The sequence below is a fragment of the Gymnogyps californianus genome, chromosome 2 (genome assembly GCF_018139145.2).
Source record: "Gymnogyps californianus isolate 813 chromosome 2, ASM1813914v2, whole genome shotgun sequence".
NCBI classification, from domain to species: Eukaryota; Metazoa; Chordata; class Aves; order Accipitriformes; family Cathartidae; genus Gymnogyps; species Gymnogyps californianus.
Window position 1 is genome coordinate 70,478,915 of NC_059472.1, and position 17,136 is coordinate 70,496,050.

General features: G+C 41.3%; 1 protein-coding gene across 1 annotated transcript in view; it reads left to right on the forward strand.

Moving 5' to 3' along the window:
- The first annotated feature begins 3,083 nt into the window (after positions 1-3,083).
- CLPTM1L (CLPTM1 like) overlaps positions 3,084-17,136 on the forward strand; it is a 31,414-nt gene continuing 17,361 nt past the window's right edge. Inside the window, exons 1-7 of the mRNA XM_050891046.1 lie at positions 3,084-3,275; positions 4,097-4,197; positions 6,182-6,371; positions 7,610-7,752; positions 9,727-9,805; positions 13,554-13,671; positions 16,396-16,490. Of these exons, the coding sequence (XP_050747003.1) occupies positions 3,084-3,275; positions 4,097-4,197; positions 6,182-6,371; positions 7,610-7,752; positions 9,727-9,805; positions 13,554-13,671; positions 16,396-16,490 (918 nt within the window). The remainder of the gene's footprint in view (positions 3,276-4,096; positions 4,198-6,181; positions 6,372-7,609; positions 7,753-9,726; positions 9,806-13,553; positions 13,672-16,395; positions 16,491-17,136) is intronic.

Here is a 17,136-nt window from a genome sequence, read left to right on the forward strand (position 1 = left end):
TGAAAGACGCATATTGGCTGCAAGCTTTTTATTATAATAGCCCTTGGATATGCAGTGTAAATCTGTAACAATATATAGTGCTACTGGATAATAATAATCTGAATGCATATTTTTTGCTGTAAATTTCCCTCCTATGGCTCCTATGGTATGTGTACATAGACTATTATCTTTGCACTGAACTGACTACTTCATAACTGAAAAGCAAAAACAAGTAGTGTACTAAAGATGACTGTAGCTTGTAGTTCCAATTGTGGAAATACTTTTGCAGAACGAAAAGTATAGCTTCAGTGCTACAAATTTGATTTTTATATTTTTTATTAACACGCATGGAAGACTAAGGATAATATTTTTTAAAAATGAACTTGTTTTTGTACATTTTTCAATGTTTAAAACTATATGATTTAACATTACCTCTGAATACCGGTGATCAGTCAATTCTCAAAGGAAATACCTCAATTTGAGCATTCTTTTCTTGTTAGTTGTCTGATAGGTTGAAATGGACTATAGCGTGTGATGAACTGAGCCAAATGATGTAGACGCTTCAACTATGCTATGTAAGTCGTATGATGATTTACTAAAAGGGAACTAAATGATACACTACAGGTGTTGATGTGCAGTATACAATCATGGCTCATTCTGCCCAACTGGACATTTTCTTTATGAATGGCTTGTAAATTGAATTTTCAGCGTGAAGCCAAATTAAAAATGAAACAAAAAATGTTTGGTTTCCTCTGGATTTTTTTTTTTTTTTTTAGATTTAAATTTTTTCTAAACAACAAGGTTTACAATAAGGGAAAGGATACAGATCATAATTGTGAATAAGACTGAGTTTAGGTGTGCTTTGTTGATGTATGTTCTCTGTGGCAGTGTGTGTAGGAGAACAGTGTGTGTTTACCTGACAACTGGGAGTATGAAATACAGGGGTTTAAGGGTTTTTTGCTTGGATTTGGGGTGTTCAGAGTTTTTTGTGGGGGCGTGTGGTTTTTGGTTTGGCTATTGGTTTTTTTGTTTTGTTTTGTTTCCCCTAAGGATGACAGGGATATTGACTCCAGTTGTATTTTCTGTGCTTAAAGAAGAATATCAAAACATGAAAAAAGATTCGGAAAAGGGGCTCCAGAAGTCTGGAGAACAAGTCTGTCTAAATTAGACTGAAGTAGCTCTGGCTACTTTTATTTATGCAGGAAACAGACAAGAAGTGATCCAACACTCCAGATACCTACACACATGAGAAATTAATAACGGAGGGTGGAAAAACGCATAATGAGGTCCAGTGGATATAAGCTGAACCATTAATATGAACATTTTTAAGAATACAAGTGAAACACTGGGGAAGTTTACTGGAGAAATTACATACATTCATCATGATATGAAGATTTCAAGGGAAGACTTGTTAATGTTTTTCTTAATCTTAGTCTCTAATTTCAAGTTATGGGGTGGATGCAGATTTTGAGTATGTTCTTTGGCCCAAGTCAGGTTAGTCATGCAGTGGTTTGTGTGAAAGAATAGACATCTGTAGGTGATAGCAAATGCGTGTAATTTCATTCTATGTAAGAAAAAAGATTGAATACTGTATTTGTCCAAAACAAAATTTAATCTAGTTATTTCTTCTTTCAGTGTCATGCAGCAATGTGGCACGCTTTCTTATGAAGAAAAGCTTTAAAACCTGAACCTTTTTTTGCTTAAATACATTTTTCCTTTTTCTTCTGCTCTAAAATGCAAATAACTTATTTGCTCTATACTTATGAAAGTAGATTACACTAGAAAATGTTTTAACTAATGCCAGAGGATGCTATCAGAATGCGGTACACTTTCACAAACGCTTATTCATTACAAAATGGAAGTGACTGACATTATTAACAGAAATATTACAGATGTGTAAATGCACAAAATGCATGCAAGATTTATTTCTTCCAAGGGTAAAGATTCCCCTGCCTGATACCATCTGGTTTTAACCCCGTTTTTCCCTGCTGCTTGCCAGGGTAGCGTGAGGCCTGCCGGAGGTGACAGGCTATAGCCCTGGCTTTGCTCTGCCCGGGCGGCAGAGCCCTGCTCTGCTGCTCCTGCCGCTGTGCTGCTTGGTTCAACAGGGAGCCGGCGGGGTCTGAACCTGCAGCCAGCCCTTCCTCGCTGCTCTCGTTCCGGCGTCTTTTCAGGGGACACGGTCCCTGCTAAGGTAGCAGCATGACCTGCGAGCCTCGCATCGTGCCCTCTTCTCCTTCCCCACCCTCGTCTTCCCACCTTTCTCCTGTTGCTCTCCGCCACTTTCTTCTCTTTTAAAGAGGACACCCATCTTCACCTTCCCCCGTGGCGCTTCCAAGCCCCACGCATCCTGCGATGCGCTTACGGTAACGCCCCAGGCTGCCTGAGCCCTTCACCTGCCCGCGCGCCCGTTTCCTCGCTTGACTGCGTTGCAGGGAACCTCCCTGTTCTGTTTGTTTTTTTTTTTTACTATTACTATTATTATTCCTCTGTATGAAGTCCCAAGCTGTCGCTGCTGTTCTCCTCTCGGAGCTGGCTCCCGGGGCTGCGTGGGGTCGGGGCACAGTGCCGCACAGGAGCCGCCTCTCCCCCTTCCTGCCCCTTTACCGCACCTCGGCTGCCTGGCCTCACGTCACGGGCTCTCCCTCGTCCCTAGTCGTCGCGAGGGGGCCAAAATACAACGTGCGCTGAAAACACCTCGCCGGCCTCCCCACCCCCCCCGCCCCCGGGGCGCCGCAGGTGCTGCCAGGGCCGCACGGGCAGGCCGGCAGCCCCCCGGGCAGAGCCTGCTGTCAGCCTCGCCCGGCGGCAAGGGAGCGAGCGGGGCCGCCGGTCCCTCCCCTCAGCGCCCCCTAGCGGCGGCGGGCGCCGCCCCGCTGACGTCACGCCGCGACGCACCCGCCGCGGGCCAGGCCATCCGCGTAGCGAGCTGCCCCTTGAAGCCGGTTGCTAGGCGGCGGGGCGGCGCTTCCTCCGCCCGCCGGAAGTGACGGGGAGACCGGGGCGGAGCGGCTGGCTGCGTGGGGGATGCGCGAGCGGCGGTGGCGGTGGCGGGGCGGCCCGGCTGATCCCGAGCGGGGCTGCGGGGGGCGGCCGCCGCCGCCATGCTGAGCCGCAGCTCGTTCACCAGCCTGGTGGTGGGGGTGTTCGCCGTGTACGTGGCGCACACGTGCTGGGTGATGTACGGCATCGTCTACACGCGGCCCTGCCCGGCGGCGGCGGCGGCAGCGGCGGCGGGGGGCGGCGGCGGGGCGGGGTGCGTCTGGCCCTACCTGGCGCGGAGGCCCAAGCTGCAGGTGAGCGGGGCGATGGCGGGGTGGAAAGGGGCGGGCGGCTGCGAGCGCCCGGTCTGCCGTGGCGCCGGGAGCAGCCCCTGCTGCCGAGGGAGGCGGCCAGACCCCGCTGCGGCCCTTGACCCCTTCGCTGACACACCCCACCCCACCCCCCCCCGCGGAACGGGCTCCTCGGTACCGCGTGGGCTCCAGTGCCGGTCTGAAGGCAGGAGCGGTAGCGCCCGCCCGGGCCTGTCTCCTCCGTCTCCGGCGCTGCGCTCGTGGGTGCGGGAAGCGGCGCGCTGACTCGGCTGACAGCTGCGGTCACGCGTGGACTGCCCGCTGCCCGAGCGGGCAGCTCCCGCGTTGTCCCCCTGTAGTGCTGCGGTTGTCGCGGGGAGGAGCAGAAAAGGGGGGAGCGCGCTGCTGGGGCTCTGTGCAGCCTTCCCCTGCCCGTGGCTGAAGCACGGGTGGGACGAAAGCGTGTTTTATTTTTCGATGATGTCGTGTGTCTGTTGGCACATGCACCGAGTAGAGCAGCCTTGCTGGAGAAATGGCCCAACTTACGTAGAAATCTTTCACGTCAAGTGTAGGTCATCCTATAAAAATGTATTTAGTGGCTGTGTTACAATTCGTTTCTGCCCCCAAAAGGAGGGAACAGATAAGGGAAAGCTGTTTTAGACTTTTTTTGAGTACACTGCCTTTCTTTCCCAGTGTATATAACCATCATGTGACTGTGGGAATTAGTGAAGCTGAAATATATACAGACCTGTACTCTAAGTGTACTGATGCATTAATTTAATAGTTCTGTACTCTGATTTCTCTATGCTGTGTTTTGATTTCAGTTAAGTGTGTATACTACCACACGGTCAAACATTGGTGCTGAGAGTAATATAGATCTGGTTTTGAATGTGGAGGATTTTGATATTGAGTCCAAATTTGAAAGGTAGGTATCCGAACTATGAGTTCTTTGTTTAGTTCTGAAGTGTGTATCCTAACTAGTAGTTACATGTTTGGAAGTATGTATGAAGCAAGGTAGACTGTTCATGATAGTTGTGTTGAAAGAGTAGAGTTGTTGGTCTTGCATTCTTTGTTTTGGGGTTAAAGCTATTTTTGCATGCTGTACAGGCTATTCAGTTCACACTTGTTTTCATAAAGTAATAACCATATTTGCCATGTTAAGGCAGGAAAGATATTAGTTGGATTTCAGCCTTATAGTTGAGGACGAAGCGCTGCTGTTAATAAAATAGTATTTTTCTCTTTAACTAAAGGTTCCTAGAATGCTTCATGAATTAAACATTGGTAAAGTGCCTGTCTGGATGGAAGTGGTGTGCTAAGTTCACCTGGTGCTGAGGTATAGGCTCTTAGACGAACTTTTCTTACATTGAAAATCATCTTGTAGTTGCAAGAAACAAAGCTTGCAAAACAAAGCTATACTAGTAAATACAGAAACACTTGTTCCTCTCCCATAGATTTTACAAATCTTGAACGCTGGCTGTCCTACGTTGTCTATCATAATTTTCAGATTCCACTCTAAACATTCATCTCACTAGCTGTGCTAGATCAGTAATGTACATATGATGTGCTAAACCAAAGTATTGGTTAGTTTGGATCAGCGTACTGTTTTCAGCCATATAGACAAATGTTTTACAAAAGTGTGCTTTGCTTACAATAGTAAAAATGGCTTTTCATTGTGAAAATCCAAGTCAAAGTGCCTGGAAATGCTTGAGACTTTCCTCTAATAACATGTGTAGCCAATCTACTAGCTACATGATATTTTGTTCTTAATAGCTGTGGCTTCAGACCTGGAATAGAACTTGGAAGTCAAATTGTGTTCTCTCTTCCTGTGTTTTAGCAACATGCTTTTCTGTAACTGTTTCAGTGCTAATAATCGTAAAAGTAAACCACCTTTTTCTGGTAGTTTACGGTTTCGAGATCTTCTGAAGGGATATTGGTGTCAAGCTGGAATAAGATCGTGCCCTTAGACAAATTTCTGAGTATAACACTGCACTCTATGCCTCTCTACAATTAAAATTATTAGAACTACTTGTTTTGTGCTTCATATTTGCTGCCTCACTTTATTTTGTTTAAAATAGTTGCCTTATTCTTGACTCTCTTGTCGCAGAGTCTACCAGGTTCTTTCATGTTCTGCATTTTCTGTAATTAAAGAACACATTGATCTGCAGTTTAGGTCATATTAAACTTCATCTCTGACAGACTTGAAAATATGAGAATTGTTTTACTGACAACAGTCTGCTAAGCCATTGAAAGTATTCAGAGAAAAATAACCTGAGCATATTTACAAGAATAGAGGCAGCATTATGCAAGGTTGCAAGTAGGATGATTTCTTGGCTAAGACAAGGGGAGTGACTTCATGGTTTGGGACTCCAATCTAGAGTTCTGTGCTTGGCATGCCATAGCTGAGAAGATATTTTATTAATGCAAAGCACTTGGCAAAACTTGGTGATTTTCTTTTTAAACTTTTTATCATGTATGCAGTCTGTGATACTTATTTAGCACACGGAAGGCTATTTTCTACAAGTGCTGTGATAATTTTGGCCCTATGATCTGTTGGCAGGGGAAAACAACAAAAGAACTGATGATGCAGTCCTGTGTTATCTAGGGTAATAAAGGATGAACTGGACAAAGATTAAAGTATCTTAAGATAATAGTAAAACTTTGGAAATGCAAATATTATGATACACGCTGGAGTATATAAATTGATCCCATCCAGCCGTGGCTCATTAGGACATAGTAGCCAGAACGAATTGTTGTGTGCCAGGCAACCCAAATACCTTGTCTTTTTTTTTTTTATGTCCCCAACCTTTTCTTCCTTGCTTCCAGAACATCTTCAGTGATCCTTATACGTAGTAGCTAAATATTTCAACATGTGCTATGCCATCTCATAATGTATTTATTTTGTATTTTAGGACAGTGAATGTCTCTGTACCAAAGAAAACTCGAAATAATGGCACATTATATGCATATATATTTCTTCATCATGCTGGCATTTTGCCTTGGCATGACGGTAAGCAGGTGCATATAGTAAGCCCTCTGACCACGTACATGGTCCCTAAACCAGAAGAGATTAATTTGCTTACTGGAGAATCAGCCACACAGGTAGGTGGTTTTTCCGTCTATATATGAACAACTGCAAAAAAAGTAATTTCTTCTATAGACACTTCTAGTGTTAGCATCTGCTGTGCTTGCATCTTTACACTAATGATGATATTAGAAAAAAAAAATCAACACTCCTCTTCTTGATTATCAGCATGTACGCTAATAGTAGACCACTCAGCACAGCAGAGGTAAAGCCCTCTATAACACTGGCTGCTATTAAAACATTTCCCTAGCTAATATTAATTACTTCTTTAAGGATTCATTGCTTTTGGTAGGAATACTGTATTGTTCTATAACGGCATGATGCTGCTTTCTATAGTGAATTGAATTTATGTGAAATAATATGCTTTGCTCTTATAAAACAGAGATATGAACTTTATTTTGACATTGGTGAGTGACCAATGTCAAATTGCTGCTTCTCCTTTAGGATGTTCTTACTTTCCACTTCAATTCACGAGAATAAGATAGTATCCTTTGACAAATGCTATGATTACTCACCGGGGGGGGGAAATGTAGTGTTATTTAATGAAATACTTGTGAATGGCTGTTGTGCCTCATATTAAGTGGAGCTTGAGAATTTCACTCTGTTCTTCTTTGGAATCTGAAATATACCCGTAGCCAGCAGTGCTGTTTCTAAATCCTGTCAGAATAAAGTTGAAAATTAGTTGAGGCTAGAGTCCAGCACTAAAAGTCAGAACAGGTGGTGTTCATCCAAAGAAAAGCAAGTGGAATGCCCGGGGGATAAGCATCTACTGAAAGCTAAGGTCGTACTTGGTTTCAGCACTGCTTTACACAGTGTTTGGAAGCTCAGAAGTTCAAAACAAACGGTCTGATCTTTTTACTCCCCAAAATTAATATGGTTGATCATCCACATCCTTTTGACTGTTTTGAAGTAATATCTGATTACTCTACAGTCCTTATTTCAAAGTGACTTTTTCTGACTAGTAGCCACATTCCTAAGGTATTAAGATTAATTAGTTGAATATTCGTTCTTGACGAACAAGGCTGTGAATGGGCACTGAAGTTTTTCAGTGTCAGATAATGGTGGGCCTTAACAATCCGTTCTGTCGTATTTGAGCAAAAATACTTGATCTGGTCAAAATTAAGGTAAAGTGTTTCTTAGTGGGCTTCTGTTTTGTGATATAGTTAATGACTCCATAGTTTCTGTGAGTTAGAGTATTGTACTATTCAAAATTATGTATTGTTTAGCAGTATGTACGTTTATTGTATTTTTAAAGCAAATTGAAGCAGAAAAACAGACCAGTGCTCTAGATGAACCCGTCTCTCACTGGAGGTCAAGATTAACACTAAATGTCATGGTGGAAGATTTTGTGTTTGATGGATCATCCCTCCCTGCTGATGTTCACCGTTACATGAAGATGTAAGTCAATGACTTAATTTTGCTAGATTTGTTATAAACTCACTGCACATTTCTTCAAAAATCCTACCTGGCCTCCTTTAGTATTTTATGTTTAAATTGGCCCTTAGGGGACAAGAATAGATACCCTAAACGCTTGCATTTTGGTAGTGACAACTAATAAGATATTATGTACTAGAAAACCTTATTGGAGATATCTTGTTCCTGGGCAGCTCAGAGTTTAGAATACTTGTTTGTGTGGAGTTATCATAGTAAGACAAAGCAGAACAACAAAGACACAAGTGAAATGCTGCAGCAGACTTCATACCCCCTTGTTCTCAAATCACACGTCTGGCCTTTAAAGCGATTACTGTCCCGTGACCTTTCTAGTTATCCTTCATCTGCAAATTATCTGTACAGACTGCAAGTGCTGAAGGAGCACAGCTGATCTACGACATCTTTTTTCTCCCTTTATGATTGGCTTTGTTTTACTTTGACAATGTGTGTTCCTACATTATGTCATTTTCTCAAGAAAATACTAAAAAGCAGGGATAGGTTTTTAGGCCACTAAATGCAGGCAGTAGCTTCTGTTCACAGCTTGCTTAAATTACTTGTAGTGTTTACCATATAAATAGTGCTGTATTGGCTTGCGCTGCTGTATGTTGATGCCTTTCTCTACAAGTATCCTGTTAAATCCAGAAGTAGTTGCTTAATCAGCAGACCCTGGGGTTCTGGGATAGCTTCCCAGCCAGAATAAATAAACTTAGCAACTCATAAGATAGGCCCCTAACAAGAAGGGGTTGGACTGGGGTTGATGAACAAGGATATTTTTTCTGGTCATCTTTAGATACGCATCAGTGCTGTTTTGTCATTGCATTATACAGGAAATAGTTTGGATATGAAATAGCCTGCTGCAATTCCACTAGTAGTAGCTTTAATTGTAGTTATATAGAAATCTAAACCTCTTCAGTTGAATAACCAAGTAGTATTTCTGAGCCTCGATTTAGTACTTTTCTACGTTACTGTGGCCCCTTGTGTATTTGTATGCAGTCTTTCTTAGCATACATAGAGACCTCCTTCTTTTGTCAACAACTAAAATTCAACTTTCAGGCTTTAAAAAGCCCTGTTATGCTAGTTACATAGGGTTTTACTGAGAACATCACAGTGTAGGTAACTGCCTTTCTAGTGAAGAACTTTAAGAACTTACCTCTCTTAGGGGATTAGGCTAAATGCCTTTCTAAGATACTGGCAAAGCAATGGCATGTAGGTCGTAATTTGCTAAATAACTTTCCAGTGGTCAATTCTGTAGAGTGCTCAAAGGCTGTTAAGTTTCTGTTGGCTTCATGCAGGTTGGTGAGGTGGTAGAGCAATGGGAACGAGTGCTTCTGCTGAGGAGAAGGCAGAGAAGATTGCTGCTCCTTTTGCACTCTCTCCCGTAGTATCTATTCTTCCAGTGTGCGTACCAGCCATCACGTTCATAGTCCCATGCTAGCTAGATCATGTGCTCTTGCTGACCTGATAGATGTCACTGGGGCTGCAGAGGAGTGGGGGAGATGGTGGAGAGTTGTCATTGTTGCAGTAGGAGAGGGATACTTGAGACAAAGGATACACATATATGGTAGTAAACTTCAGCACGTTTCTCTTCAAACTTTTTTTTCCTCTACCTTGGTCATGCAACAACTTCAGCATCATCACAGCCACTGTCATTTGCCTGTCTTTTTTTTTTTTTTTTGCTTATTCTGTCTTTCTGCAGAAAAGTAAAAACAAACTAAAGAGAGAAATATGACATGCCTGATTTTTTATACAGACGTCTCTCAGTGAAAGACTTCAGGCTAGTTGCTTCTTTCTTGCTGTGTTTTAAAGGAAAATGTGCCTGAAAAGATGGTGGGAACTATCTACATGGGTAGATCTGAAAGTGATGAATGAGTGCTAATTTGAATAAAAGTAGTTTTCTTTTTAGATCACTACAGTCATAAAATCCATGTTTAAACATCCTAGGGTTCAGTTGGGGAAGACAGTGCATTACCTTCCAATATTATTTATTGATCAGCTAAGCAACAGAGTGAAAGATTTGATGGTGAGTAATAGAATACTTTTAATTACATTTAACAATTTTAACAGTAATCTTCAATGTTGTTTTAATTAAGATTTTGTCATAGGTTGTTTGCTGTAATGAAAAAGTATAAATTCGCAAAAGGACTCTATTGATGACTGTTTAATGTGGTCAGCTGTAGTAACTGCAGAGGCTGGATCTGGGTTTTGCGACTCCCTTCTGGCAGAAGTCTCTGGCAAGCACTCCCTTCTATTCCACCAGAAGATATTTGGATTCCATTGCTTCTGCCTTTTGGGTGGATACGAAGGACGTCACTGCAGCAGCAGCTGTGGTGGGAGCAGTCTCATGAGCAATTTAACTCCCTAAGCTGAAGAAGTTGTGTTAGCGTCCCAGAGCTGCTTCTGATATCTTCTGGGGAAATGACCGTACTGAACACACCTGATACTGGAGCTACACTGAGATAAGTCAGTAGCTGTTCTCTTACCTCCAAAAAATTCACTCGTGGTTAAATTTTCTGGTGGTGCTCTCTATCATGCTCATTCCTTCTATCAAGGAAACTTGAGCACCTGAAAGTTTGGTGTTGCAGTACATCCAGTGATTTTGTGCACTGAAACAAATCAGGGCTTAGAAACTTCAATAATGGAATTACAGAAGGATGAGGTTGGATGAGATCTCTGGAGGTTGCTAGTCTAACACCCCTGCTCAGAGTAGAGTCACCTAGAGTGGGTTGCTCGGGACCTTCTCCAGTTGGGTTTTGGGTATATCCAAGGGTGGAGATGCCATAGCCTCTCTGGGCAACCTGTTCTAGTGTTCAGTGGCCCCTGGAGTTAAAAAAAGGTGTTTTCATATATTTAAATGGAATTTTCTGTATTCAGTTTTTGCCCAACTCTTCTCTTGTGGGAAACCATGCAGTTCCTTTACTACAAGTTACACGTGGCAGTCCCTTGCATCTAAACTACGTTCATCTTCGCAGCTCTTAGTTAAGCCCTGCAGTTCTTTTCAGTTGCACTGACTGGAATTTAGCAATCAGAGTTTCTGAGAGCAAAAGTCTTGGGGAATGTCTCAAAACTGTTGAACGAGTATGTCTGGATTCAGCGTCTTCTAGATGGAAGTCTTGGTAGATCTAAACTTTCCATAGACCTTCTAAATTGTCTTTCCAATTCATTGACTAGCTCAGACAAAGAATTTTGTTACTTAGTGTTGGGGAGAATCTTCTTTAAGAACTCGTATCCCCCCACCCCAAGCTTGTTCGACCAAATAAACTCCTGAGCATTTGTTACAAATCTTGGTAGCAGATAGTTTTGTCCAGCATTTCTTTAGATACACTTTTGTGATGTCTTTATCAGTGGTCATTGTCCTTTGTTTTAAGTTTCTTACCACAGCTCATTCAGTTCAGTACATTCATATGAACTTCTAACTGGTCAAGTCATGTACCCCGTTTACAAATAAACTCAGCATTCTCATGTTATTAATAACATTCCTGCAGTTGTCATGCATGTCACAGTTAATGCTATTGAAACTCACTGCCTTAAAGTCATTAAAGATCCTGAGAAGCACTGGCTTATGTGACTTCTCAGTAGTGACTTGCCAAACTGCTCTCAAGCCCTGCAGAAAGAATGGTCTACTAGTATGCATGCTGTGAGATAATGAGGGGTAAGTGAAAAGCAGGGAAGAATAAGGGAAGAAGGTGATACAGCTTTTGTGGAGCAAGGTCGGCATTTGACTGTAAATAGGGGCATAGACGCTGTCTGTTTGGTATGCCTGACCTAAAGTCATGGAGCTGAAGATGGCATTTTCCGTGCTTGTGCTAGGCTGTGTAGATTTTGAACTGACTATTACTTTGACCCAGATGTAGGTCTTCTGTGGTAAGTACTGTAGTCTAGAGGTTATGTGTTCCTCATGTTCTTAAATGTTCTTGACAGTGCTGGGGGCTTGGGGATTGCACAGGATTCTGATTTAATAAACAGCAAACTTTAAAATTCATACTGCTGAACTTATTTGCTTTGTTTACACACTGTTTTGTAGTACTGATGGAGTGCTAGAAGTAATACATGATGTTGTGAGGCCATACTACAAGAGTAGGTTGTATTGCAGAGGTTTGGTAACTTCCTAGTTTCCAAAGGCTTAGCAACCATCACACTCAAATAGGTTGTGAGGCAGCACTTGTGGACTTTTAATTGTTCATTGAGAAAGAGTTCATTCTTCTAATCTTTATGTCTTCATTTAATTTGCTTTTGGTGAAGAATTCCTATCTCTGTCTTGTATGGCAATCCAATTTTCTCCCTACACTACCCCTAACTCCTTAGTAGTGCTTTGTCTGTGTAGAGTGAACTTGCTGCATGTTACTTACCCGTGCATTTGCAAAACTTTTGTTTCCTGTCTGTCTTGCACAGATAAAATTTCTTTTCCTTTTCTCCCAGAAATGTTGATGCTATCTTTGATAGACTGAGAAATTGGAATGAGAATGAATGGATTACAGGCATCCTTTAAAAAGGAGAAGCAGCTGCAAGATATTTACGTAGCTTTTGGTAAACAGCTGTAGAATCTTGCCATTCTCTACTGTCAGCTCTAACCCCGTTGGTTTCACCCTGTGTTTTGGTTTTTTTGGTTTTTTGTTTGTTTTTTTTTCTTTTTTCCAGACAGTTCAGAGATCCCTGGCACCATTGTAGTTTCTCAAGCTTTCTCTCTGCTGTATTTATAAAACTTTCTCAGCTTCCCTTTCTCTCCCTTGCATGCATACATGTTCTGCCACTGTCTGAAAAGCTTATAGGGTCTTGGGAGAGTGGTGAGATTGAGAATTGTTTGTACTCACCAGAGGAAACAGTGAATGGGAGGGTGAACATAATCCCCAGTTCACACCTGACTGATACGTGGGGAGGCTAAAACCATGTTCTGTAACATAAGAATCAGAAGAAACCCATTAATCTCAGATAGGTGTCAGGTAACTAATTGCTGTAGAAACAGATACAGTGTAGAGTAGCAGTTCTGAGATGGGAATTATGATTGGGTAGTAATTAGGAGCCAAGAGCAATAGATTTTGACCTGTTGCAATTCAGAGTGCCTGCCTGTCTGTAGTCTTGAGCTATCCTTGAAAGTTTAAAACATACTACCTGAACTTGTACCTAGGTAGCTGCGGAGAATTCTAACATCTGTGAGGATGTTTTAAACCTATTTGAGAGACAGTCAACTATCATGCAGAAGGACCTGAGGCAATTTAAGACTTTTTTTCCAGCTTAAGGGGGCCCCAGGTAGGTCTCATCATAACTAAAGTGTAGATGATACAGAAGGATTAGCTGAGATTTATTTCTCTTGGAGCGGGAAGATTTCTGTGACACCCCATATCCCAAGTGTTGCAGGCAGAGTAGCTTGCTTAGCTTTAGCTGTGGTGTTTTCACCAGTCCAAGCAAGTAGCATCATCTTGCTTCCCCACGGTTTTTTTTTTTGGTATGAGTTGTTGTAACTTTAATTTCTCTCAAAAACAGCCTCAATTTAGTAAAGTTCTGACTGTGGCTTAGGTAATCTTAGCATATACGTTCAGAGAAGAACTGTCAAAAGAGAGAATTACCTTAAGCACACTTTTCCCACTTGAGCTGAGACCAGCAGGAGGAACTTTATGTAAATGTCTCGGAGGCATTTGTATACAGTAACAGTGAGGTTGAGAACTCGAACAGAACCTCTTAAAACTGTGTGATTAAGTCATAATCCAATATAATTGCATGAATTGTTGCAATTTTTCTTCTATTAAAAGAAAATATGTCTTTTTGAAATACAGGTTATAAATCGTTCAACAACAGAGCTACCTCTTACAGTGTCGTATGACAAAATATCTCTTGGAAAACTCCGATTTTGGATCCACATGCAAGATGCTGTATACTCCCTCCAACAATTTGGTATGTTTTTTATCTTTAATGACTTTAGGCCAAAAAAAAAACCCACCTCAATTTTTTTCCTGTAAGTACATAAGAGACACTTAACTCTCTCCATTTTCTGGTTAGCTGGTGGAAAGGTTTAATGCTACAAATCTTACATTGTTTTACCTTAAGGTAAAGATGGAAATAAAACATTGATATGTGGTAGGAAACGAGAACAGAGGTGAATTAACCATTTTTTAAAATACTAATTTACAATTTTATTTGGATAGTACCGCAATTTGGACTTTTTTTCAGGCCAGGAGATCTTAAAAGCTTCTATGCTGCATTATTTTGATGATTCTTAAATCCTTCCTAGTTTATCTCGTTTGTTTGTTTGTTTGTTTGTTTGTTTGTTTGTTTAAAATGCAGATAGATGCAGTATTCTGCTAGTTTCCCAAGAGACATGCAGGGGTAATGCTGCTTCCATACTGCTCAGTGTTCTTTTTTGTTCAGCAAAATTTAGTCATTTTAGTAAGAGGGAGAGGGGTTGGTTATTCACTATCATCTCTGAATTAATATTTTATGATAGTGTCATGGTTTAACCCCAGCCAGCAACTAAGCACCATGCAGGCGCTTCCCCCTCCCCCCTCCCAGTGGGGTGTGGAGGAGGATCAGGAAAAAAAAAAAAGGTAAAACTCATGGGTTGAGATAAGAACAGTTTAATAACTAAAGTAAAATAAAATATACTACTAACTAATAATAATAATATAATAATAGTAATGAAAAGGAATATAACAAAAAAAAGAGAAATAAAACCCAAGAAAAGACAAGTGATACACAATGCAATTGCTCACCACCTGTTGACCAATGCCCGAGCAGCAATCCGCCCCTCCTGGCCAACTCCCCCCAGTTTATATACTGGGCATGATGTTCTCTTCTCAAGGAATACCCCTTTGGCTAGTTCAGGTCAGCTGCCCCGGCTCTGCTCCCTCCCAGCTTCTTGTGCACCTGCTTGCTGGCAGAGCATGGGAAACTGAACAATCCTTAACTTAAGATAAGCGCTACTTAGCAACAACTAAAACATCAGCGTGTTGTCAACATTATTCTCACGCTAAATCCAAAACACAGCACTGTACCAGTGACTAAGAAGAAAATTAACTCTATCCCAGCTGAAACCAAGACAGATGGACAACTTAACAATTGAAGCATCAATTCCTCTAAAAAAAAATTTAAATATCTGTTCTGGCTCAGCACTAGTTTCAGAGTGTAGTATTGTAAGACACAGTACCTGTATACAGTGTAACTTAACTGAGAGTCTAGGCTTTCTCCATTTCTTTTGCAGCTTATGCTTTTCTTATGTTTTGTTGGGGGCAGGGAGGCCGGTAAGGAGTAAGGTCATCCTAAGTAGAATCCAGCTGCTTCTCCTTAGCTCAGGCTAATGTATATCGAAGCTACAAGTATGTCTGCTTAAAATAACTGTATTGAAAGAATCAAGTAACTGCTTACTCAGAGTTTGTGTGGGACATTTGACCACCATTGTTTCTCCATACATTTCTGTGAACCTCCTCAGAATGGCATAATTGAAATTTTCATGTTCCAAGTCTTGGCTGTCTTGTGATGAACACGTATATCAGGACCTATCATCCTGGGAGATCCTCTTCTGCCTGGAAGAAGACCTTACCTAAGATGCTACCTGTTCTCTATAAATATGCAGATAGCGAAATGTAAAGTTTAAAATTTTCCTTTTTGAATAATTTCTGAAAAGGTCACCCTAGAGCAGTAGCAAAACTGCAAAATCACTTGAAAATGGGTAAGTTCACATTCTTCTTGCTGCAGTGCAGGACAGCTGATATGACAAAGTAACTTGCTACTGAACTCACCAGTGTCATAACTAGCACCATTGCTGTAAACGCAGCATTGTGTATTTTCTGACAACAGTAGACTTCAATCACAGTGGCTGGAACTTTCTACTTCATGAAGAAAGCATCTTAACACTGGCTGAAGGAGTTCAAAGGGATGCTGTATCTTCTGGAAAACACACTCCTTGGTGCTGGTAACCATATTTATCACGGACAGGCTCTAACTTTTTTTGAATTAATGCTTGTCCAGTATATAACAAGGTAGCAACATTCCTCCTTTAGGAGATTTGATAAGACAGTAGAGAATATGTATTCAGCTTACAGATTGTGCTTTTTGGAAGGTGCTTTGCCTTTTTCCATTTATCAAAGAGAAGCTTCCAAGTTAATTCTGCAAGGACCGTCAACAGAGTTGATGCCTAATCTATGATCTGGGGTCTATACTGTTGCATATATGGCCATGTTTCTCACTGACCTTTGTTGTCCTCTGCGGTGTAGTCCTTTTCTCATTTTTCAGTTTTTAATGTGCAGCTCACTTTTCTTACAGATCAAATAAAAGTTCAGAGGCCAGGTTGAATAATCCTTTTTCTTCCCACTCAGACCAGAATGACTTCCTGTGTCTTGCCATTTGTATCTCTGGTGTTCGGCTTAGGTTGTAGTTACACAACATGTTAAAGGCACATCAGTCTGCTTGTAGCTGATGGGTTTTGTTTAAGGCAAGTCAAATAACTCACAGAACATATAGGTAGACTTGGATTTTACCAGTAAAGCTGCCATCATGTTTTGGATTTATGATTCCTTAACAAAACATGTGCAGGTGACATAAGATTCCTTTCATAGTGGGTTCTAGCATAACAGCAATTAGCTGTCTAATACTTCTTGCATAAGTACTTGTTCTTTCTCTTAGGGTTTTCAGAAAAGGATGCAGATGAAGTAAAAGGAATTTTTGTTGATACTAACCTGTACTTCCTGGCTTTGACGTTCTTCGTAGCAGCATTCCATGTAAGTGCAGAAACTTTGGTTTTTAGGAATTACAGCATATGAAATTAAAAAAGGGGGGAGGGAGCTGAATTTCAACTCTTTGATTTATTAAGAACTGTTCTGGGAAATAGTAATTTCAGTAGAGCAATGGAAGTGTTTTCTGGTACAAGTCACCTGTATTTTCAATACAGAGTTAATATAAAAATCTCAAGGAAGACAGAAATTTGAGATAGAAACTAACAGTCTTGACTGAAACATAAAACATTTAACTTCATTATCACTTTTTTCCAGTTGTAGTTGAACCAAAGCCCCTAGAATTAATGTGCCTGTCAACATCAGTTCCAATTTTGTTGAGTTGTCACAAGGTTTACCGCTGCAGTGACATAGCTGGAGCACCAATAGTAGGGTTTGAGTCTCTGACGTCTAATCCCTGGAGAAATTTAGATCAGCTGATCTAAATTGCTTCAAAAAATTATTGCTGTAAAGTGCAGAGCTTGTGGCTCTAGTCATGGTTATTTGTTGTTGTGTCTCTCTCTTATCATTGTGTATGTCTTAGTTTAAATATGAATCTTTGTTTTAATGAACAATTTTTTTAGTCTTAGTTGTTCTACTGTGAACATTTTTGTCATCTACAATTACACTCAATGCAATTCCCATATTCTGGGGG